Genomic DNA, 17,744 nt, shown 5'->3' with positions numbered 1-17,744 from the left:
GTTGTTCACGCAGGCAGACAGCCAGCACTAACATGATGAGCCCAATTGCCCCATGTAATGCAACAATTCTTTTAAAAAAAACAAAAGTACTAATAGACCATAAGACTATCAGATATAGGAGCAGAATTAGACCATTTGGCCCATTGAGTCAGCTCCGCTATTCAATCACGGTTGATCAGTTTTTCAACCCCATTCTGCTGCCTTTTCCCCATAACCTTTAGGGGATCAAACAATCTCTGCCTTAAATATACTCAATGACCTAGCCTCCACAGCCTTCTGTGGCAATGAATTCCATAGATTCACCAGCCTCTGCCTGAAGAAATTCCTTCTCATCTCAGTTCTAAAGGGTCATCCCTTTGCTCTGAGGCTGTGCCCTCGGATTCTAGTCTCTCTTACTAATGGAAACATCTCCCCCATATCCGCTCTATCCAGATCTTTCAGTATTCTGCAAGTTTCAATGAGATTCCCCCCTCGTTCTTCTAAACTCCATCGAGTACCGACCCAGAGTCCTCAAACGCTCCTCAAACGTCAAGCTTTTCATTCCAGGGATCTTGCTCGTGAATCTCCTCCGGACCCATTCCAAGGCCAGCACATCCTTCGATACGGGTCCCAAAATTGCTCTCAATATTCAGTCGGCCTGGCAGCATTTGTGGATAGTGAAACAGATTCAACATTTTGAGTTGAAAATGACTTCTTCAGAATTCATTTTGATGGGGAAGGGGAAGGGGGAAGAGAAGGTCTGGGATAGGGAAGAGGTCTGGAGAGATTACATGATAAAGATGTCATGGAACAAAACCATTCTATTTGTTCCTGACTTGGGCATATGTCATGGTCCCTTCATTATGGCTGGGTCAAAAATCCCAAAACTCCCTACCTAATAGCATTATGGAGTTATCTTTACTGCAGCAGGTTCAAGAAGAAATAAAAGACTGGAAAGCAGCTAAATGCCAATTATGAATAAAACATAAATCTCCCATGAGTTTATATCTCACTTTCTCCTTACTTCCTTGTTGGTATTTTCAGAACAATCCCTCATGTCGGGGAGTCAAGTGTGTAAACAACGTGTAAGAAGAGCCCGAGCCATTGAATGAGCAGCAAAGTGGGAATGTTTTCACTGACGCACCAAAGCTGAGGGAAGAGGGCGGGCGAGGCGCGCGAGCTTTCGGTTACTCTTTGAATCCCCGCTCGCGGCTCAGGATGCCGGAGCAGAGCCGGAATGTGCTGGGCGGGTATCTCAGCCAGGTGGGGCAGTTTGCGGATGAACATATTCATGTGGTGCAGGTACGGAGGGGGGTCACTCGAGGCTGTTGGAGTCTCGCTGCGAGAATGTTTTCACTAGTAGAAAAATGGCCGAATCAGTCAGCCAATTGTGGGTGATGTGAAATTTCGGCTTTGAAAGGAAGCCGCGGGTTCAAAAGATTGTGAGCACGGCAGGATCGTAGCTCCATGCCTTGATTTGTTTAGTAAACAGGATAGTTGACAGCGTCTCAGTGCTCGGTTTGTTTCTGTTTTGTTTTTTTTGCAGCACCTCAGCACAGGCCTGGCAGTGGTGGGAGTTGTGATGTTTGCCAGAAGCATCAGACTAGTAAGTTTTTTAAAAAATATATTTATTAGTGTCACAAGTAGGCTTACGTGAACACTGCAATGAAGTTAGTGTGAAAAATCCCCTAGTCGCCACTCTCCGGCACCTGTTTGGGTACACCAACGGAGAATTTAGCATAGCCAATGCATCTAACCGGCACATCTTTTGGACTGTGGGAGTAAACTGGAGCACCTGGAGGAAACCCATGCAGACATGGGGAGAATGTGCAGACTCCGCAAAGACAGTGAACCAAGCGAACCTGGGTCCCTGGCACTGTGAGGTGGCCCTTGAGTTTGATGTGACCATTAATTTCTTCAAGGGATCTTCTCTCCCTTTTAACATAACTTTGCTCCTACATCATAAAACTAGGCACATCAAATGACTTTTTTTTACCAAGTTAGCCATTCAGAGTTCTGAACTCCCACCCACATGACGAAGAGACAGCCTGTTCCGAAAGCTGGTGGCTTTTGCTACCAAATAAACCTGTTGGACTTTAACCTGGTGTTGTAAGACTTCTTACTGTGTTTACCCCAGTCCAACGCCGGCATCTCCACTTTTGGAGGATGACCAGGAACAAAGAACAATACAGCACAGGAACAGGCCCTTCGGTCCTCCAAGCCCGTGCCGCTCCCTGGTCCAACTAGACCATTCTTTTGTATCCCTCCATTCCCACTCCGTTCATATGGCTATCTAGATAAGTCTTAAACGTTCCCAGTGTGTCCGCCTCCACCACCTTGCCTGGCAGCGCATTCCAGGCCCCCACCACCCTCTGTGTAAAATATGTCCTTCTGATATCTGTGTTAAACCTACCCCCCCCCCCCCCCCTTCACCTTGAACCTATGACCCCTCGTGAACGTCACCACCGACCTGGGGAAAAGCTTCCCACCGTTCACCCTATCTATGCCTTTCATAATTTTATACACCTCTATTAAGTCTCCCCTCATCCTCCGTCTTTCCAGGGAGAACAACCCCAGTTTACCCAATCTCTCCTCATAACTAAGCCCCTCCATACCAGGCAACATCCTGGTAAACCTCCTCTGTACTCTCTCCAAAGCCTCCACGTCCTTCTGGTAGTGTGGCGACCAGAACTGGATGCAGTATTCCAAATGCGGCTGAACCAACGTTCTATACATCTGCAACATCAGACCCCAACTTTTATACTCTATGCCCCGTCCTATAAAGGCAAGCATGCCATATGCCTTCTTCACCACCTTCTCCACCTGTGACGTCACCTTCAAGGATCTGTGGATTTGCACACCCAGGCCCCTCTGCGTATCTACACCCTTTATGGTTCTGCCATTTATCATATAGCTCCTCCCTACATTATTTCTACCAAAATGCATCACTTCGCATTTATCAGGATTGAACTCCATCTGCCATTTCTTTGCCCAAATTTCCAGCCTATCTATATCCTTCTGTAGCTTCTGACAATGCTCCTCACTATCTGCAAGTCCTGCCAATTTTGTGTCGTCCACAAACTTACTGATCACCCCAGTTACACCTTCTTCCAGATCGTTTATATAAATCACAAACAGCAGAGGTCCCAATACAGAGCCCTGCGGAACACCACTAGTCACAGGCCTCCAGCCGGAAAAAGACCCTTCCACTACCACCCTCTGTCTTCTGTGGAGCCAGTGCCCTCAAAAGAAGGAGGTAAAAGGAAAATCGACAATGTTTATGTATCATTGTTTTTCATTACATAAATCAATTTCTGGAACCAGCATCATGCCAGAAAATGGGAAATCTCATTAAAAGAGAGAGATTGTTATATGATTTGTACTGGAACCAAAATGCAGATTCTTAATTGACCTTATCAAAGACAAAACCAGGGTTCTGATATGAAATCTGAACTCTGAAATGTAAACAAACTCCTTTTTTTACCCTTTCATACATGGAGGCCTGCACTCAGCCTAATATATTGTGCACTGCATTATGTTCCCCCCCTTCTGAAAGAACAATTCTTTCGAGCAGCAGCACCAGAAATTTGCTATTAATAGAGCAAAAATATGTTGTTAGCATGTCCAAATGTCAGTCCAGTTAATGCATTTTATTGTAGATGAAAAGTACTCTCAACATGCTAGCTGCTTTGTGAAACTGATCAAATTCCAATCAACAAAGTTCAAAGAGAGTTTGGGGGACCTCCAATGTTTATTTACAGCATTGAAGTGACATGTCAGCTTGAATGCAGGTCTAATTCATTGTGCCTTAAATTATACAGAAATTTTGCCATAAACAATATATCAATTGAATTGATGGGACCAAAATTATAGGTGAACCACTGCTAATCAATTAAAAATAGTACAGGTAGAACATACAGCTATCCTAGTCAATGCATCATTCTGCTCTCACTGTAAAACAATCTTGAAATGTTGACATTTTCTGATCTGTAGCCTAACCAATGAATGCATTTCACCTGCAAAGAAGAATTGAACGTGTGACCTTGTGATCTGTTTACTTAGTGCAGTTAGATCTTTATGACCCGAACATAGTCCATATTTAAACATTTGCAGCAGATTAGTGCACTCCATTGTATGATGTAATGTTTCTGTTCTGAAACTGTGTATGATTTTCCATTAAAGTCATGAGATTTAATAAATTTACAAAATTAGTTTATTATGGTTTTGCAATTCATTTCATTGTATTTACAAAAGAAAATTATGGTTTTAAGATTCGAACATAGTATCTACTTGAGTATGAAATAATAGTTGGACCAATAACATAAATTCTTGACCATTTTTCTTCATCTTTATAGTTTACTAAATTTACTAGTGCTGCAGAGATACCCGATAGATTTATTGAAAAAAATGTAATACTTCGAGGGAGAGTACATCACATAACGAGAAATGGACTAGAAGTAGAACATATTCCCATTACCTTTCCTGTCATTTCAACTCTACAAAGAAGGTGTAAGTAACTGCCTGGTAACATAAGGTAACATGTAAGTGAATTTCAGAATTGGCATGATGATTGAAATTAAAAAGTGCTTGTGATACCATTTTCCATATGTGACTGAGAACTGCCAACCTTGAAATCACATGAACATAGTCATTTGGTACATTTTGCACTGCATTGGATTCATTTGCTATGTTGTCATTTATTCAAATTCACAAAACTCAAGGTGGATTTCACTGGAAATGTGCAATCACTGTGATTAAACTTCGTTTGTGAGCCATTTGAATTTTCATGAAGTAGTAACTCTTTTTATAACAGAAATTTAAGCATTATTGATCCATTAATATTTAGTCCTCTTGGCCAAATTTTGATTGATTGGTTTTGTCCACTAAGCACAAACTGAAAATAATGTTGGGTCGATTTGCAATAGGAGCAGTAGTACTTACAGTATAATCTATATCAATTACTTGGATGAAGGGAATGTGTGTATGGTAGTTAAATGTGTTGATAACACCAAGATAGATAGGAAATAAAGTTGTCAAGAGGAAGTAAAGAGTCTACAAAAAGATGTAGATAGGTTAAGTGAATGGACAAAAATTGGCTGGTGGAGTATAATGTGGGAAAATGTGAACTTTTCCATTGGCAGGAAAAATATAGAAGCAGTATATTATTTGAATGGAGAGACACTGCAGAAATCTCTGGTACAGAAGAATCTGGATGTCCTGGTACATGAATCACAAAAAGCTAGTATGCAGCAAATTAAATGTTGGCATTTGTTGGTGCAAGGAGAATCCGGTGTACTGTGTGCAGTTTTGGTCTCACTCAAAGAAGATAATTGTAATGAAAGCAGTTCAGAGAAGGTTCACTTGACTGAGTCCTGGTTAGCTTATGAGGACAGAATGAGCAGGTTGGGCCTATACCCTTCAGAGTTTAGAAGAATGAGAGGTGAACTTATGAAAGTGCACAATATCGCGAGGGGATGGATGCTGAGAGAATATTTTCCCCTTGTGGAGAGTCTAGAACTAGGAGGTACAGTTTAAAAATAAGGGGTCTCCCGTTGAAGATTGAGAAAAGGAGAATTTTTTTCTCTTGGAGAGTTATTAGTCTGTGAACTTTCCTCCTAGGGAGCAGAGAAGACTGGGACATTTAGTAAATTCAAGGCTGTGTTAGATTTTGTTTTGATCAACAAGGAAGTCAACATTTATGGGGAGCAGAGAGCGAAGTGGCATAGAGGCCACAATCAGATCAGCTGTGATCTTACTGAATGGTGGAGCAGGCTCAAGGGGCTGAATGGCATAATCCTCCTATCTCAATCCTCCTCCTTTAACATTGTAATCCACAGAATTTTATCATTTTAGGAGGTAAATTTTCAAATTGAGACCATAAGAGCCCTCAGATTTCAGGATTAAATCATACCTTGTGTATATAGTAGGCCGAATTTTCCTGTCCTGCCCACTGCAGAAATTGTCACAGGTGGGACAGAAAATTTGACGGACCATTTAAAGGTCCTTTGACCTCAGGTGGGAATTTCCAGTCTTAGGATGCGCGTGATCGAAAAAGCCCACCCAATATTTTAAAAATATTTTTTTGAAACCTTTTCTGTATTTGGCACTCAAATTCATCGCTCACAGATTTCAAAGTTTTATATTAAAATGTAACCTTGTGGTCCAAAACTGATTTAGTTGAGTTGAAATTGCAATCAAAGCAAGGAGGCTTATTGTAATAGTATGTAAGCAGTTATCAGGTATAATATAATAGGTTTTGGCTAGTTGATAGCACAAATCTGTTTTGTTTTTGTATGTAAATTTTAAATCCAGAGCCAATTTAACTAGCTTTTAAATCTGCATATAGTGAGTACATCCTGCATCTTTAAAAGTTTACATTGTCAATTATTTCATGTAATTCTACTTTTATGTCTGGGTATTATATTTATATTACCCAGGCCCTATCTCCGCAAACACGCATATTTTACCCAACTAATCCCCCTAACCCTTGGGACACTAAAGGGCAATTTAGCATGGCCAATCCACCTAATCTGCACATCTTTGGACTGTGGGAGGAAACTGGAGCACCCAGAGGAAACTCGCGCAGACACATGGAGAAAGTGTAAATTCCACACAGAGTGTCACCCAAGGCTGGAATTGAGCCTGAGGCACTGGTGCTAACCACTGTGCTACCGTGCTGCATTGTATTAGACCTTACCTGAACTGTACATCTCCATTTTCCTGCACGTGTGGTGCATCCCATTTTGCTGGATCATTGTTTGATAGATCCAGAAAACAAATTAGTGTCTGGAAATTTCAGATATAGTTTAAAATTCTAATTCAGCTATTTATGCTCTGTGGTATTTTCTTTGACTATATCTGGTTGTGGTTGAACAACCACAGCTTTATTCTTTAGGCTGATGTAGTTTTGTCTCAGCATTTCTGATTAGTCTGAGAGTTGGCTTGCAACTTTCTCAGTAAGGGCATAGTTCATCTAACAGGATATCCTATTGTTACCCTAATCCAGGATATGTGCTATTCAGTGACCTGCTCGTACCTCTTTTTTGCTATAGATGCTTAAGTCCTGATTGGATAAATGGAATGGAATCTTTAACTTGGCTGATTTTATTGTCTTGCACTTGTCAGGGACATTTGTTTTGATGATGCCTGAATATTAGATGATAATGGAAATATAATTAGCATCATGATTCAGATCCAATCAACCTTCAGCTAATGGGCTAGATATTTAGTTGAAAAGGGGCAAGCTGATCTCCTGGGGCTATATCATAGATCAATCTTCAGTATTCTTCCTGTAAATTTCCCACTCATATAATATGATTAAAAAAAGGCTTGCATGCCCTATTAAACCAGAAAAGCTGACTGGGTCCCTTAGGCTCAGATCCTCCATCAAACAGAACCTTCAAATTAAATAATCATCTGTGGAAATCCCTCTTTAAGGTGTACAAAGTGAAGGTTACATGACTTTTTTTTAAGGAGCAGGATTGCTCAGTTTGGATGAGCTATTTTACCTGTGGAGTGTAAAATAGATGTTGTTTCAAATTTACCATGAATTAGTAATGAAACACTTGTACTTTCCTCAGGGCAGTCAGATGGTCATCTGATGCTTAGACTGGCTGGCTTACAAATGACTGATGAGGGCAGAATCTGGTTACGAGAGCAAATAAAACCTTCTCACGTTGTTTGGTTTCAACCTCTGAGGAGGGATAATTCTATTATTGATTGCATTGTAAGATTCAAAAAGGTAAGTCCATGTCTCCAATATGCAAGTTTACATTTTGTATCAAATCATGGTATTGTGCTTTAGAAGATTGGAACAGGCAAGCTTTTACTATGTAGTTGCAGCTTAAATTTTGAGACTGGTGTAAGAAAATGACACCATACTGCCTGTTACCTGTGTGGCAGCATTTTTTTAGTGTTAAGATAAGGCTACTAAGTTAATCTTGTTCTGTAATATTAGAAGCTTAAAACCGCTTGGAAGACTGCTTATGTACTTTTTCAAAGTCTGAAATTGATTTTAAATTGCTTTGTATCAACTGCAATCTTTTTTTCCGACTGCAATCCATTATAGTTAATTCAAAGGAGTTCTTGGCACAAAAATTAAATTGTCCAGTAATTCAGATTAAACAAATTAATATGGCAGTGTAAATTAAATATACTTTAAAAATGTTAAATTATCCAGTGCCTTAAATTTTTCAATTTTAAATTGAGTAAACAACACAAACCATATCAGTTCATCTCAAAATTCTAATAGGACCATTTTTTTAAAAATCGAAGTATTTAAATTACTGAAGGAATGCACAAATCTTGATAATGTACAAAATAAAATACTACAGTGACTGGTCTAAAATATAATCAGGTCAGGCATCATCTGTGAAGTTAGAATCTTAATGTTTTGACTTTGTGACTCTTCGTTAGAAAATGTTTCCGATGTAACAGATTTTAAGCAATGCAGAGAGAGGGAAGGAAAGAGCAAAAGGGAAGGTCTGATATGATTGAAGGCAGGAATGATGTAAATAGCAAAAGGGATAATGAGGTAAGGCAAAAAGTCTTAGTAATCTAACAAGTAAAGAAATAAAGGTAGGTCTAGAGGAGCTGTAAATGGCAACAGTAAAATCACTACCGGCATCTCCTGTCATTAAAAAAATGGGACAGTGATTATGTTGGGAAATTATCAAACTCTGAATCTGGAGTGTTGTAGAGTACCTAACTGAACAATGCTGTTCCTTGAACTTCCATGAACCTAACGAGGTTACGGTAGGGCAGAAGATTGAAATGACTGGAAGCTCAGGGTCATGCTTGCACATTGAATAGAGCTGTTCAGCAAAATTATCATCTCAATCTCAATCTGTATTTGGTCTCCCAATAGAGAGGAGATTGCGTCATGACGAAATATTCCTTCTGCCATTTAATCTCACCAGTCTTCCATCCTGCATTAGACTTTCCCTTTTGTTCTTGCCTCCTCCCCTTTCCCCAAACCTGTTATCTGTTAACATTTTACAGTTGTGACAAAGGGTCAGACCTGAAATGTTAACTTTCTCTCTCCATTAATGCGGCCTGAGCTGAGTATTTCGAGCGTTTTCCATTGATAATGTAAGAATGATTTCAGGACCTGTGTCTGATTGCTTGCACTCTGACTCATTTCCATTTAATATAATGTTTTAAATCTAATTTCTTGCAGATTTTTCTTTCTTGCAATTTTTCATTCTAACTGAATTCTAGACTTAAGTGAACCTTGATTATTTTAATTCCCTTGCAATTTATTTTAAATAAGCTGCTTTTTCAGTCATGATTGAACACTGCTCACAAGTTGACTTACTAGCAGGAGGCATGCCGGATATGTTACATTATCATGCATTTAAAAATTAACCTGACTATATCTAAGATGTTGCAAGGAGCCCCTGCGACACCATACTGGATTCCTCACTAGATTTCAATTTAACTCCCCATATGTTCTTAAACTTCAATTGTTGTGTTAAGATTATGAGTCTGTAGATGCCCCTAAATATGGCAACTATATTTTGTTTACAATGTGTTGGAATTACCCTGATGTCTTTGATCCGCTCAGTATGGCTGTTGCTTCATAAGCCTTCCATCTTGTCTCTCCAAGTACCTTTCAGAAAACCAATGGATTTATTGGGCTTTGAGATCATCTAGAAACTGTGCTTCAGTAATGTTAATCCTGAAGTATGCATACCTTTGCTAATGAAGAACAGGTAGTAGAGATTAATTAGCTAAAGGAAAGGATGCCAATGATAACTTTCAAGGGACTCAAGTCAAAGTTGTTTTCCTGATAAGTTTGTTTATTAGTGTCACAAATAGGCTGGCATTAACACTGCAATGAAGTTGCTGTGAACATTTCAAATGACGTCAAATTTGAGTGTAGTTGTGTACCATATTAACACATGGAGGCATTGGAATGTTCAACTGGAACACATTTTCCAGTTGAACATTCATAATTTATGTTGGACTTTCTTTGTTTTTCATCCTCCCCTGCATACAATTGGTATTAACTTAGTTCATTTTTCTAATTTTGTCGTTTTTCTTGTTATGAGCAGCCTGTCTGCATCAGATCCTAAATTTTGACTTCTTTGTATACATTTGATCATAGAATTTCATACCACAGTTCTTGCTGCAATACTGGCTTCATGAGTTCAAATGTCCCTCCCATAGGGATTGGCGCAATCTAGGAGATCCTCATTGTGGGCTTTACCGTTTGATGGATTCTGCTATCTGTAAATGACCAGATTCTCCACACATATGTGATCTGCTACCTTTCTCCAGTATATTCTCAAACCTTCTCCATCACATTTTACATGTTTCCTTCACCCTCTTATATGGCTACTCACTTACATTTCCCTTTGACCCATCTTTTGTTTGTTCACTTGCCTTGAATCAAAATCCGTTCTGTCATTTAATCATACTTATCCTGTATCTTATCACAGATCCTCTCATTTGTTTTTCCATCTGCATCTCTGTACCCTGGCTGTGTACATGCTTAAAATCTGTCAATTTCTAATATTTTCCAATCCAAATGAAAGATTGTTGACTGAAACAACCAACTGTTTCTCTCTCTGCAGATGTTGCCTGACTTGGAGAGCATTTTCCAGCATTTTGTCTTTTTATTTATGACTTTCTAGCATCTATTCTTCTGTCCTGGTGAACCTGCTTTGCTTTCGTTGAATCATTTAAATGGTTTATATACCATAGCCTTTCACCCTTCTTGTCTAAAACTGCTCAGTACATGTACTTAAGCAAAAAGGGAATATTTTGACCACCAATAATTAACCCCTCTTAATATCTCTTCCAAATGGGTGGTTGGTGGAAGGTGCAGGTATCTACTGTTATGCCACTACAGGTGTGCATGTCTCCTCTTCCCCTCTGCTGGCTCCTCTCTGGGTTGGGGCTGGTGCTGAAGCCTGATAGGAAATCCTCCTTCTCTGGGCTTGGTCCCTTTCTGGTGGCACTAGTAAGTGTGAGAGGAGAATGCAAGTGAAAGCATGAGAAGAAAGCACATTTGACCCTCTGGTTTCAATACCATGGATGGATTCTTCTTGGGTGAATGCCCCAAGTCTAAAGTCTCCAATACCAATGGCCTGGTTCCGACCCACACCTGCCAGCTGAGCTTCCCTCATCATCTGCTGCTCAAAGAGAACAGAACATGTGTTTAAGAGGAATTACATATTGTATCCATTTGAACATTGCAATTTGGTTCAATTCTCATATGTCTACTAGTAAAATAGCCCACTGTTGTATGGTAGGGCCTTGCCCAGAAGGGTTGTGGGCCAGCTCCCTCCAGAGCACTGAGTCTATTCACCTGCAAGGAGAAGGCTCAGATAAGCATTTGATTTGCAAAGATTGCTGTTCCCTTTGCACCTATGCCCCATTTTCCGCCTACCATCTGCTCTTCCATACATTGTTCTCTGTATGTTGAAAGGTAAAGGAGGCACAGACGTCACTCCTCCACAGAGTGGATTCACTGCAGTGGGGCTGTTAGGCACAGCTATGCCATTGTCACTGAGGCCCACATACTCTGGCATATTAGTCTTGTGGTCTGTTCGACCAGCTGAGGAGTTCCTTACCCTGGCATTTCGAATGGGGTCATTCATCCTCTTGCGCCATTGTGTTGCTGACCTCTTCTGCACATCTTGGTCACTGACGGCCAACTGTGCCCATGCAGGGTTAGTTTCCCTGCTTGGCCTCCTCCTCTCTTCAGACAGATAAAGTATATTCCTTCATACCTTAATGTGACCAGGAGTACACGCAGTGAAGCGTCACTAAACTTTGATGCTGGGCTTTCACCACCTCTTCCAAATCTCTGTGGTTTGCATTGATATTGAGGATGTACAGGTGCCTTTTAAATATGGCGCCTGGATGTGATGGTTGGGTGGATACCATCCACCTCACCTAGCCACAGAAGATATTGCGAAACTTCTGGTGGCATAATTAATTATGCCTAAACCAGTAGATACTGCAGGATTTCCCATCAGCTTCCTCAACAGGAAACGCTCTCTTCCCCCGCTGTGGGACTTCCTCCACCATACGTAACATGGAGCAAGGCAAGGAGGCAGCCTTCAATGAACAACCATAGCTGGTATAGGGATTGAACCCGTATCGTTGGTATCATTATGCACCACACTCTAGCCATCCAGCCAACTGAAGAACTAACTGCCACTTCAGGAAGGATATCAAAACCTCAAGCAAGTGCAGAGGAGTTTTACTAAAATGGCACCAGAATCGAGAGACTTCAGTTACGTGCAGAGAGATGAGAGAAGCTGTGGCTTTTCTTTCAGCAGAAAAGGTTAAGAGGAGGTTTGAAAGTGGTGTGTAAAATCATGATCCATTTCGAGAAACAGTTTCCAGTGGCAGAAGGGTCAGTAACTAGAGGACACAGATTGATGATTTTTGGCAAAAGAGCCGATGTGGACAAAGGAAACATTTTTTTTACAGTTGTTGTGATTTAAGTGCACTATGTGAAAGAGTGGAAAAGTTTTGCAGGGCTGTGGAGAAGGAGCAAGGCAATGGGGCAAATTGGATAATACTTCCAAAGAGCTGGCACAGGGATGATTGCCTAAATAGTCTCCTGTGCTGTCCAATTGAGTTCACTTTTTTTTTTCCTTTGCATTAATTTATTCTCTTCTAAATATTGGGCAGAATTTTACGAGAATGATTCTAAGTTTTCAGATAGCGTGAAAATGGGAGAGTTCCTGTTCCCTTTTTTGGGTGGGTTTTCACACCCAATCTTATGTACTTAGTCATTGAAAAAGTGGTGTAGACTGTTTCTGGCTGCTGCAGTTAGTGGGCTGGGCTTTATTGACCAGCCAGCCTATAGAGGGAGCTATACCTCCCTCTATGTGCCAACCTTTGATGCTGCACAGTTTCCAGTGGCAGAAGGGTCAGTAACTAGAGGAGTTGTCAGACCTCTGCTGCTGGAGTCAGCCTGAATCAACACCCCCGCCCGCCGCAATCGCAGGGGCCCACAGCCGATCACGAGCCCCACAACACACGGACGCCTAGTCCCCACCCACCACCCAGACCGATCGTACTTAGACCGATCGCACCCTCCTCCTTCTGATCCAATCGCATCTGCAGAGTGCGCAGCGCCAGCCCGCCCACAGGCAATGCCAAGGTGCCTGCCGGACATTGTCCAGGTGCTAGGCTGGCACTGCCAAAAGGGCACCCCTCTTTGCCCTTGGCCTCCCCAGGGGGCCTCAATGGCTTCCAGTTTCATCGGCGAGGCCAACACAACTGTTCCCCGTTCATGGAGAGCAGGTGCTTTCCTGGCCGGAGAGAACCTCTCCCGGCGAGGCCACAAAGGCAAGTGAGCCTGGACGATTGAGCGCTGGGCTCACTAAATGCATGCGAATTCACATTTAAATATATTTAAATAAATTATTCAACCTCTCGCTCATTTCCGACAAGAGGCTGACCTTGCTGGAAATCTGGCTCTTGTAAAATTGCGAGAGCCGAGAAATCGGGCCTGATCTTGATTTCTCAGCTCTCACACGATTTTACTGGCTCGCTCCGCCCATTGATGGGCGGGCCAAGCCAATAAAATCCCGGCCATTGAGTCTGGCATTGCTGAATCTTCTATATTGACTCTGTCCCTATTAGTATATTCCCATATTTGTTGCAACTTTTATTTCTTGCATCAGTATTGATCAAACTCCTTATTGGAATATCACTCTGCATTTTTGCCAGTATCCCACAGTCATATATATTTATTTTCAATATTCAGGGCTACACACTTGAGCTGTATCTTTTACCCTTGACAATTGCTCCCTTATTAACCACCATCCAATCTTCTGCTAGGATCAGTCCTCATTTTTACTGCACTCTCAGGCTGTCAGAGATTTTTGGCATTCTTTCACATTGATCTAATGGAGAAATAAGATTTTTAAAAATTACTTGAAGTGATTTTGCAATATATCTCAGTTGTCAATTCTCAGCCTGTTTAATAAAGATACCACTGGCGGGTCTTACTATAATTTTAGTTACAATATCAAGGCCTGTGAGCTGAAATTCTCAAACCTTTTGTTCATGAGTAAAATCCACAGGCTCATCGGGCTTGCAACTTCGGGCTTTTCCCGAAAGGCATTGAGGCAGGATAAGTTAGCTGAATAGTTCGTAATATTTATGTAGAGAAAAATGCTCATTCGAACACTCATGGGCCTCTTTTGTCAAGAAATCCTTTTTCTCTTGCTTACCTTTTGTTTCCCTACTTCTGTTTGCCCAATTCATTTGAAAATTTGCTTTGATGTTTTCCGTTGTGTCAAAATAACATGTGATCCACCCTTGGCAAGGCTTGATGAAGTTATTGGCATTGTAACATGTCATTTCAAAATGTATAAACACTTGTTAAAATAGATTTCAATTGCATTTTATTTCCCTTTAGGATGGTTTTTTCTCAGTTTCTCTAAATGAAGAGATTTTGAGGAATGGTCTTGGACGAACTGTTAACATTGAGGGCCTGAATTCTAACCCGAAACTGTACTGGAGATTGCAGAAAAAGTTGCTTAGGGCAGAACTAAATGCCCTGAAAAAAGGTAAAGGCATCTGGAAAGAACCTACTTTATTAGAAAAAATCTCAAATGATCTACAGCGATATAAGATTTTGCATAATATGCAAATTCTTTTTTCATGGATCAAATCTCTCAGAAAAAAATAATTTCTATATAAAGTTTGTACAGTTAAACTTTGGTACAGTAAATCCAACTGCTTTCAAACTAGCAGGTCTTGCTATGTAATTAGAAATACAAAATGTATTACCCTACTTTTTTTTAAAAATCCATTTATTACTATGCAAAATGTTGCAGCTCACTAGTCCATTTTGAAATAGAATCCTTTGTTCCATATTCCAAACCAAGTGCTGGTATGTAGTACTGAGAAATGTAATTTGTTGTTGAAGATGCACGCTGTTTCAACTGAGTGATATGAAATGAAACAGACATTTGGATTGCAAAAAACCTGAATGCTGGTATGTGGGAGAAGAATTTTATAAACAAATAATAAAAGTTGTCTATCATCACTAAAACCTGTTTTCATACACTTTCCTTTCTTGCTCTTGAACAAACTTCAAGTTCTTGGAATTTTGAGATTACCTCAAAATTCCACGATCTCCATCCCTTACAAGATAAAGGCATCAGGAACATGGGAAATTTAAAACTGAAGGTTAAGGGTGCTAAAATAGAAACAAAGTCCAAAAATGTGCACTATTACTGCTACATTCTCAAAACACTTGAAGAATTGCTGTCAGGTAAACATAAATTAGCTATATGATGAAACCTGTAAATTAAGGACACCTGAAGGACATGCATTCGGTGTCCTTTATTTGCCAGTGTGATTGGTCAATGACAATTTGAAATTGTCATTGGACATGAGTGAAATATTCTGGAATTAGCTGTATCTCCTGCAGCATTGCTTTTTTTTAAACTTTCAGTTGGAACTATGCCTAATTCTGAAGTCTTGCCTATGGGATATGATTTCAATTCAATTTCTGGTTGTTGGATTTCTTAGTTCTTTCCTTTCCCTTTAGGGGAGGGACACCCTGATCCGAGCATCTACTAAATTTGCAACTACACAGGACAAAGTGGAGGCTGAAGAACTGGAGTGCCTGGCAAGTCTCAGCAAAATTTGGGGGGAGGTTTAATGACCTGAAAACCCTTGAATGAGACGACCCCTTTCTGCACTGCTAATGTTTGAAATATTGGGAAGTGAATAAATGTTGTTAATAGCTCATCAGTACCTGACGTACTGCAGAGTAAGGTTGCCAGCTCTGATTGGAGGCAATCCTGGAAGTATAATCGCATGTCTTGACCACGTGGAGTGGGTCATGTGGTGCTAAATTACATCAGATCACATTATTTCTACCAATGTTTGATTTACTGTAGATTGGGGCCCTGTGCATCTTTACTGGTGGTTTCACACAGCAACAGATGTTTCAGAAGTTCCAAGATTCAGGAGGTAACACAGCAGGAAAAGAGAGAAAATTGAGGATGGAGGAAAAGGGGAAGCCATTCTCACCAACTCTTTTCCACCCCCTTCTCCTAACATCCATCCTTCCTTCCTCTGCCTTACAATTTCACAGCCTCCAATTTCCAACATCTCCCCCAACCCAGCAGTTCATGGCTTTTGTGGAGATCACTTTACTCAGTATCTGTAGTAACGGAAAAACAATCCTATCCTGGTGACAAAGCTGTGCAAATATTCAATCCCAGAGATAGTGATTTCTCTACAACAAAATGTACAAGTTACATATATTTCCATTTCATTGATGTCCTGGTGCTGCCTTGCACTACATTAGTGTGTCTGGTGTCCAATTCAAATGGACTTGATGCATTAAAGGTTATCGGTTTGTACTTTCCAAATGTCCGTGGTTTCAAGTGACACTGTGTGCCTATTATTTTTTGGAACTGTCAGTTAATGTCCATGTATTGGGAGTCTCTGTTTGTACAGGTTTTACTGTAATATGGTGTTGAGAGTTTCATTTTAAAAATATGAATACAGCGCATGCTATCAAACGTAATAGCTGTCTTGTTTAAAAAGGGTATAACAAGAACAGTGTTTCAGCATGAATTTCAGTTTCCAGAAAGCTCTAACCTTGTAACATTTACAGAACAAGTAAAAGAAATGCACCCTTTAAAGTATTTCTAATTAGGGCTGAAAACTTATGAACATTCCTTGGACTGACTCATCTTTTAATAATTTTAAAGCCTGCAATGTAAACTAAAACATATATTTACTGTGTAATGCGTTTTGTAATTGTTAAATAATCATGCATAAATTTCAGTGTGCTTAGTAAAAAATTGCTTCTATTTTAAAATCAATAAAACAATTGGTGGGTATATTGTGGAGATTATTATTTTGTATCATGTTACAAATGGCATAAGAACATATGAAAAACCAGGAATGAGAGAAGCCTTCTAACTCATGGAAGCTCATCCCAACTCCTCTACATTCTTACCCATACCTGCACTATTAGTAGGAGGAGTTGAAATACCTTTATTGACCATGAAGCATAGCTGCATCAATTGAGGAAGGACACCATCTGACCCCTCCAGGTAGTCTCCTGCTTCTCTTTTGACACAATCACTTGTTCCTGTCTGTTTGGGCTCCAGTGCACTTTTCTATTTTAATATTGGAATCCCTCAAGTGGAGGTAGCTGAGCTGATATTTTGGAGAGTCAGGTATGTGCTAATTACACATTGTCCAATTCTATTCTGATCAGAAACCTGCAGGTAAATTTATGATACAGTCAGTCAGGTCTATTTGGAAAGTTCCTTTCCTGATTCTGCTAGTATACAAAGTTTGTATACTTTGGCAAAGGTAATGTAAAATTGTACATATATAGCATGATTTTATATATGATAAAAGCACAGTCCAATTGGATCAGAAATTATTTCTATGGAGCTTTGAGGAATGCTTCCATGACTACAGTTTTCCTGATTAACCTCACCTCAATCCCTCCCTAGCTCCAGGATGTGCCTGTGAGGCAATTGGCAAGACATTTGTCTTTTTAACTTAGAGATCTGAAATTCAATTTCAGGCCCCCCTAGGCCTAACAGTTGCAAACATACCTTCTGTGCATGGTGCCCGTTTTGAGAGTAGGCCTGCAGGAATTTGCATCTCAAGATCTCCATTGGCTATCTTTAGTTTGTAGAGGCACCAGTCCATAAAATCAAAATTCATTTTTTGATAAAAAGCATGGTTTTACAACAGCAGATTATGAAAGACTTATCCTCAGGGTACTTCTGTACAATATTGATCAG

At 40.3% G+C, this 17,744-nt stretch overlaps 1 protein-coding gene across 3 annotated transcripts; it reads left to right on the top strand.

Moving 5' to 3' along the window:
- Positions 1 to 1,122: 1,122 nt before the first annotated feature.
- On the top strand, positions 1,123 to 16,819 carry c18h3orf33 (c18h3orf33 homolog (H. sapiens)). Of its 3 annotated transcripts, XM_078208161.1 has the most exons (6): positions 1,123 to 1,281; positions 1,526 to 1,585; positions 4,335 to 4,488; positions 7,560 to 7,720; positions 14,372 to 14,522; positions 15,512 to 16,819. In XM_078208161.1, the coding sequence occupies exons 1-6, from the start codon at positions 1,198 to 1,200 to the stop codon at positions 15,541 to 15,543; spliced, it is 642 nt and encodes a 213-aa protein (XP_078064287.1). In that variant the 5' UTR covers positions 1,123 to 1,197; the 3' UTR covers positions 15,544 to 16,819. The 3 variants fall into 3 exon arrangements, with proteins under 3 accessions (XP_078064287.1, XP_078064280.1, XP_078064293.1); XM_078208154.1 differs by having other exon boundaries at positions 14,372 to 16,813; XM_078208167.1 differs by lacking the exon at positions 1,526 to 1,585 and having other exon boundaries at positions 1,167 to 1,242; positions 14,372 to 16,813.
- The last annotated feature ends 925 nt before the right edge of the window (positions 16,820 to 17,744 follow it).

This window comes from Mustelus asterias, chromosome 3, assembly GCF_964213995.1.
Source record: "Mustelus asterias chromosome 3, sMusAst1.hap1.1, whole genome shotgun sequence".
Lineage (NCBI taxonomy): Eukaryota > Metazoa > Chordata > Chondrichthyes > Carcharhiniformes > Triakidae > Mustelus > Mustelus asterias.
This window is presented reverse-complemented; position numbering and strand designations above follow the sequence as displayed.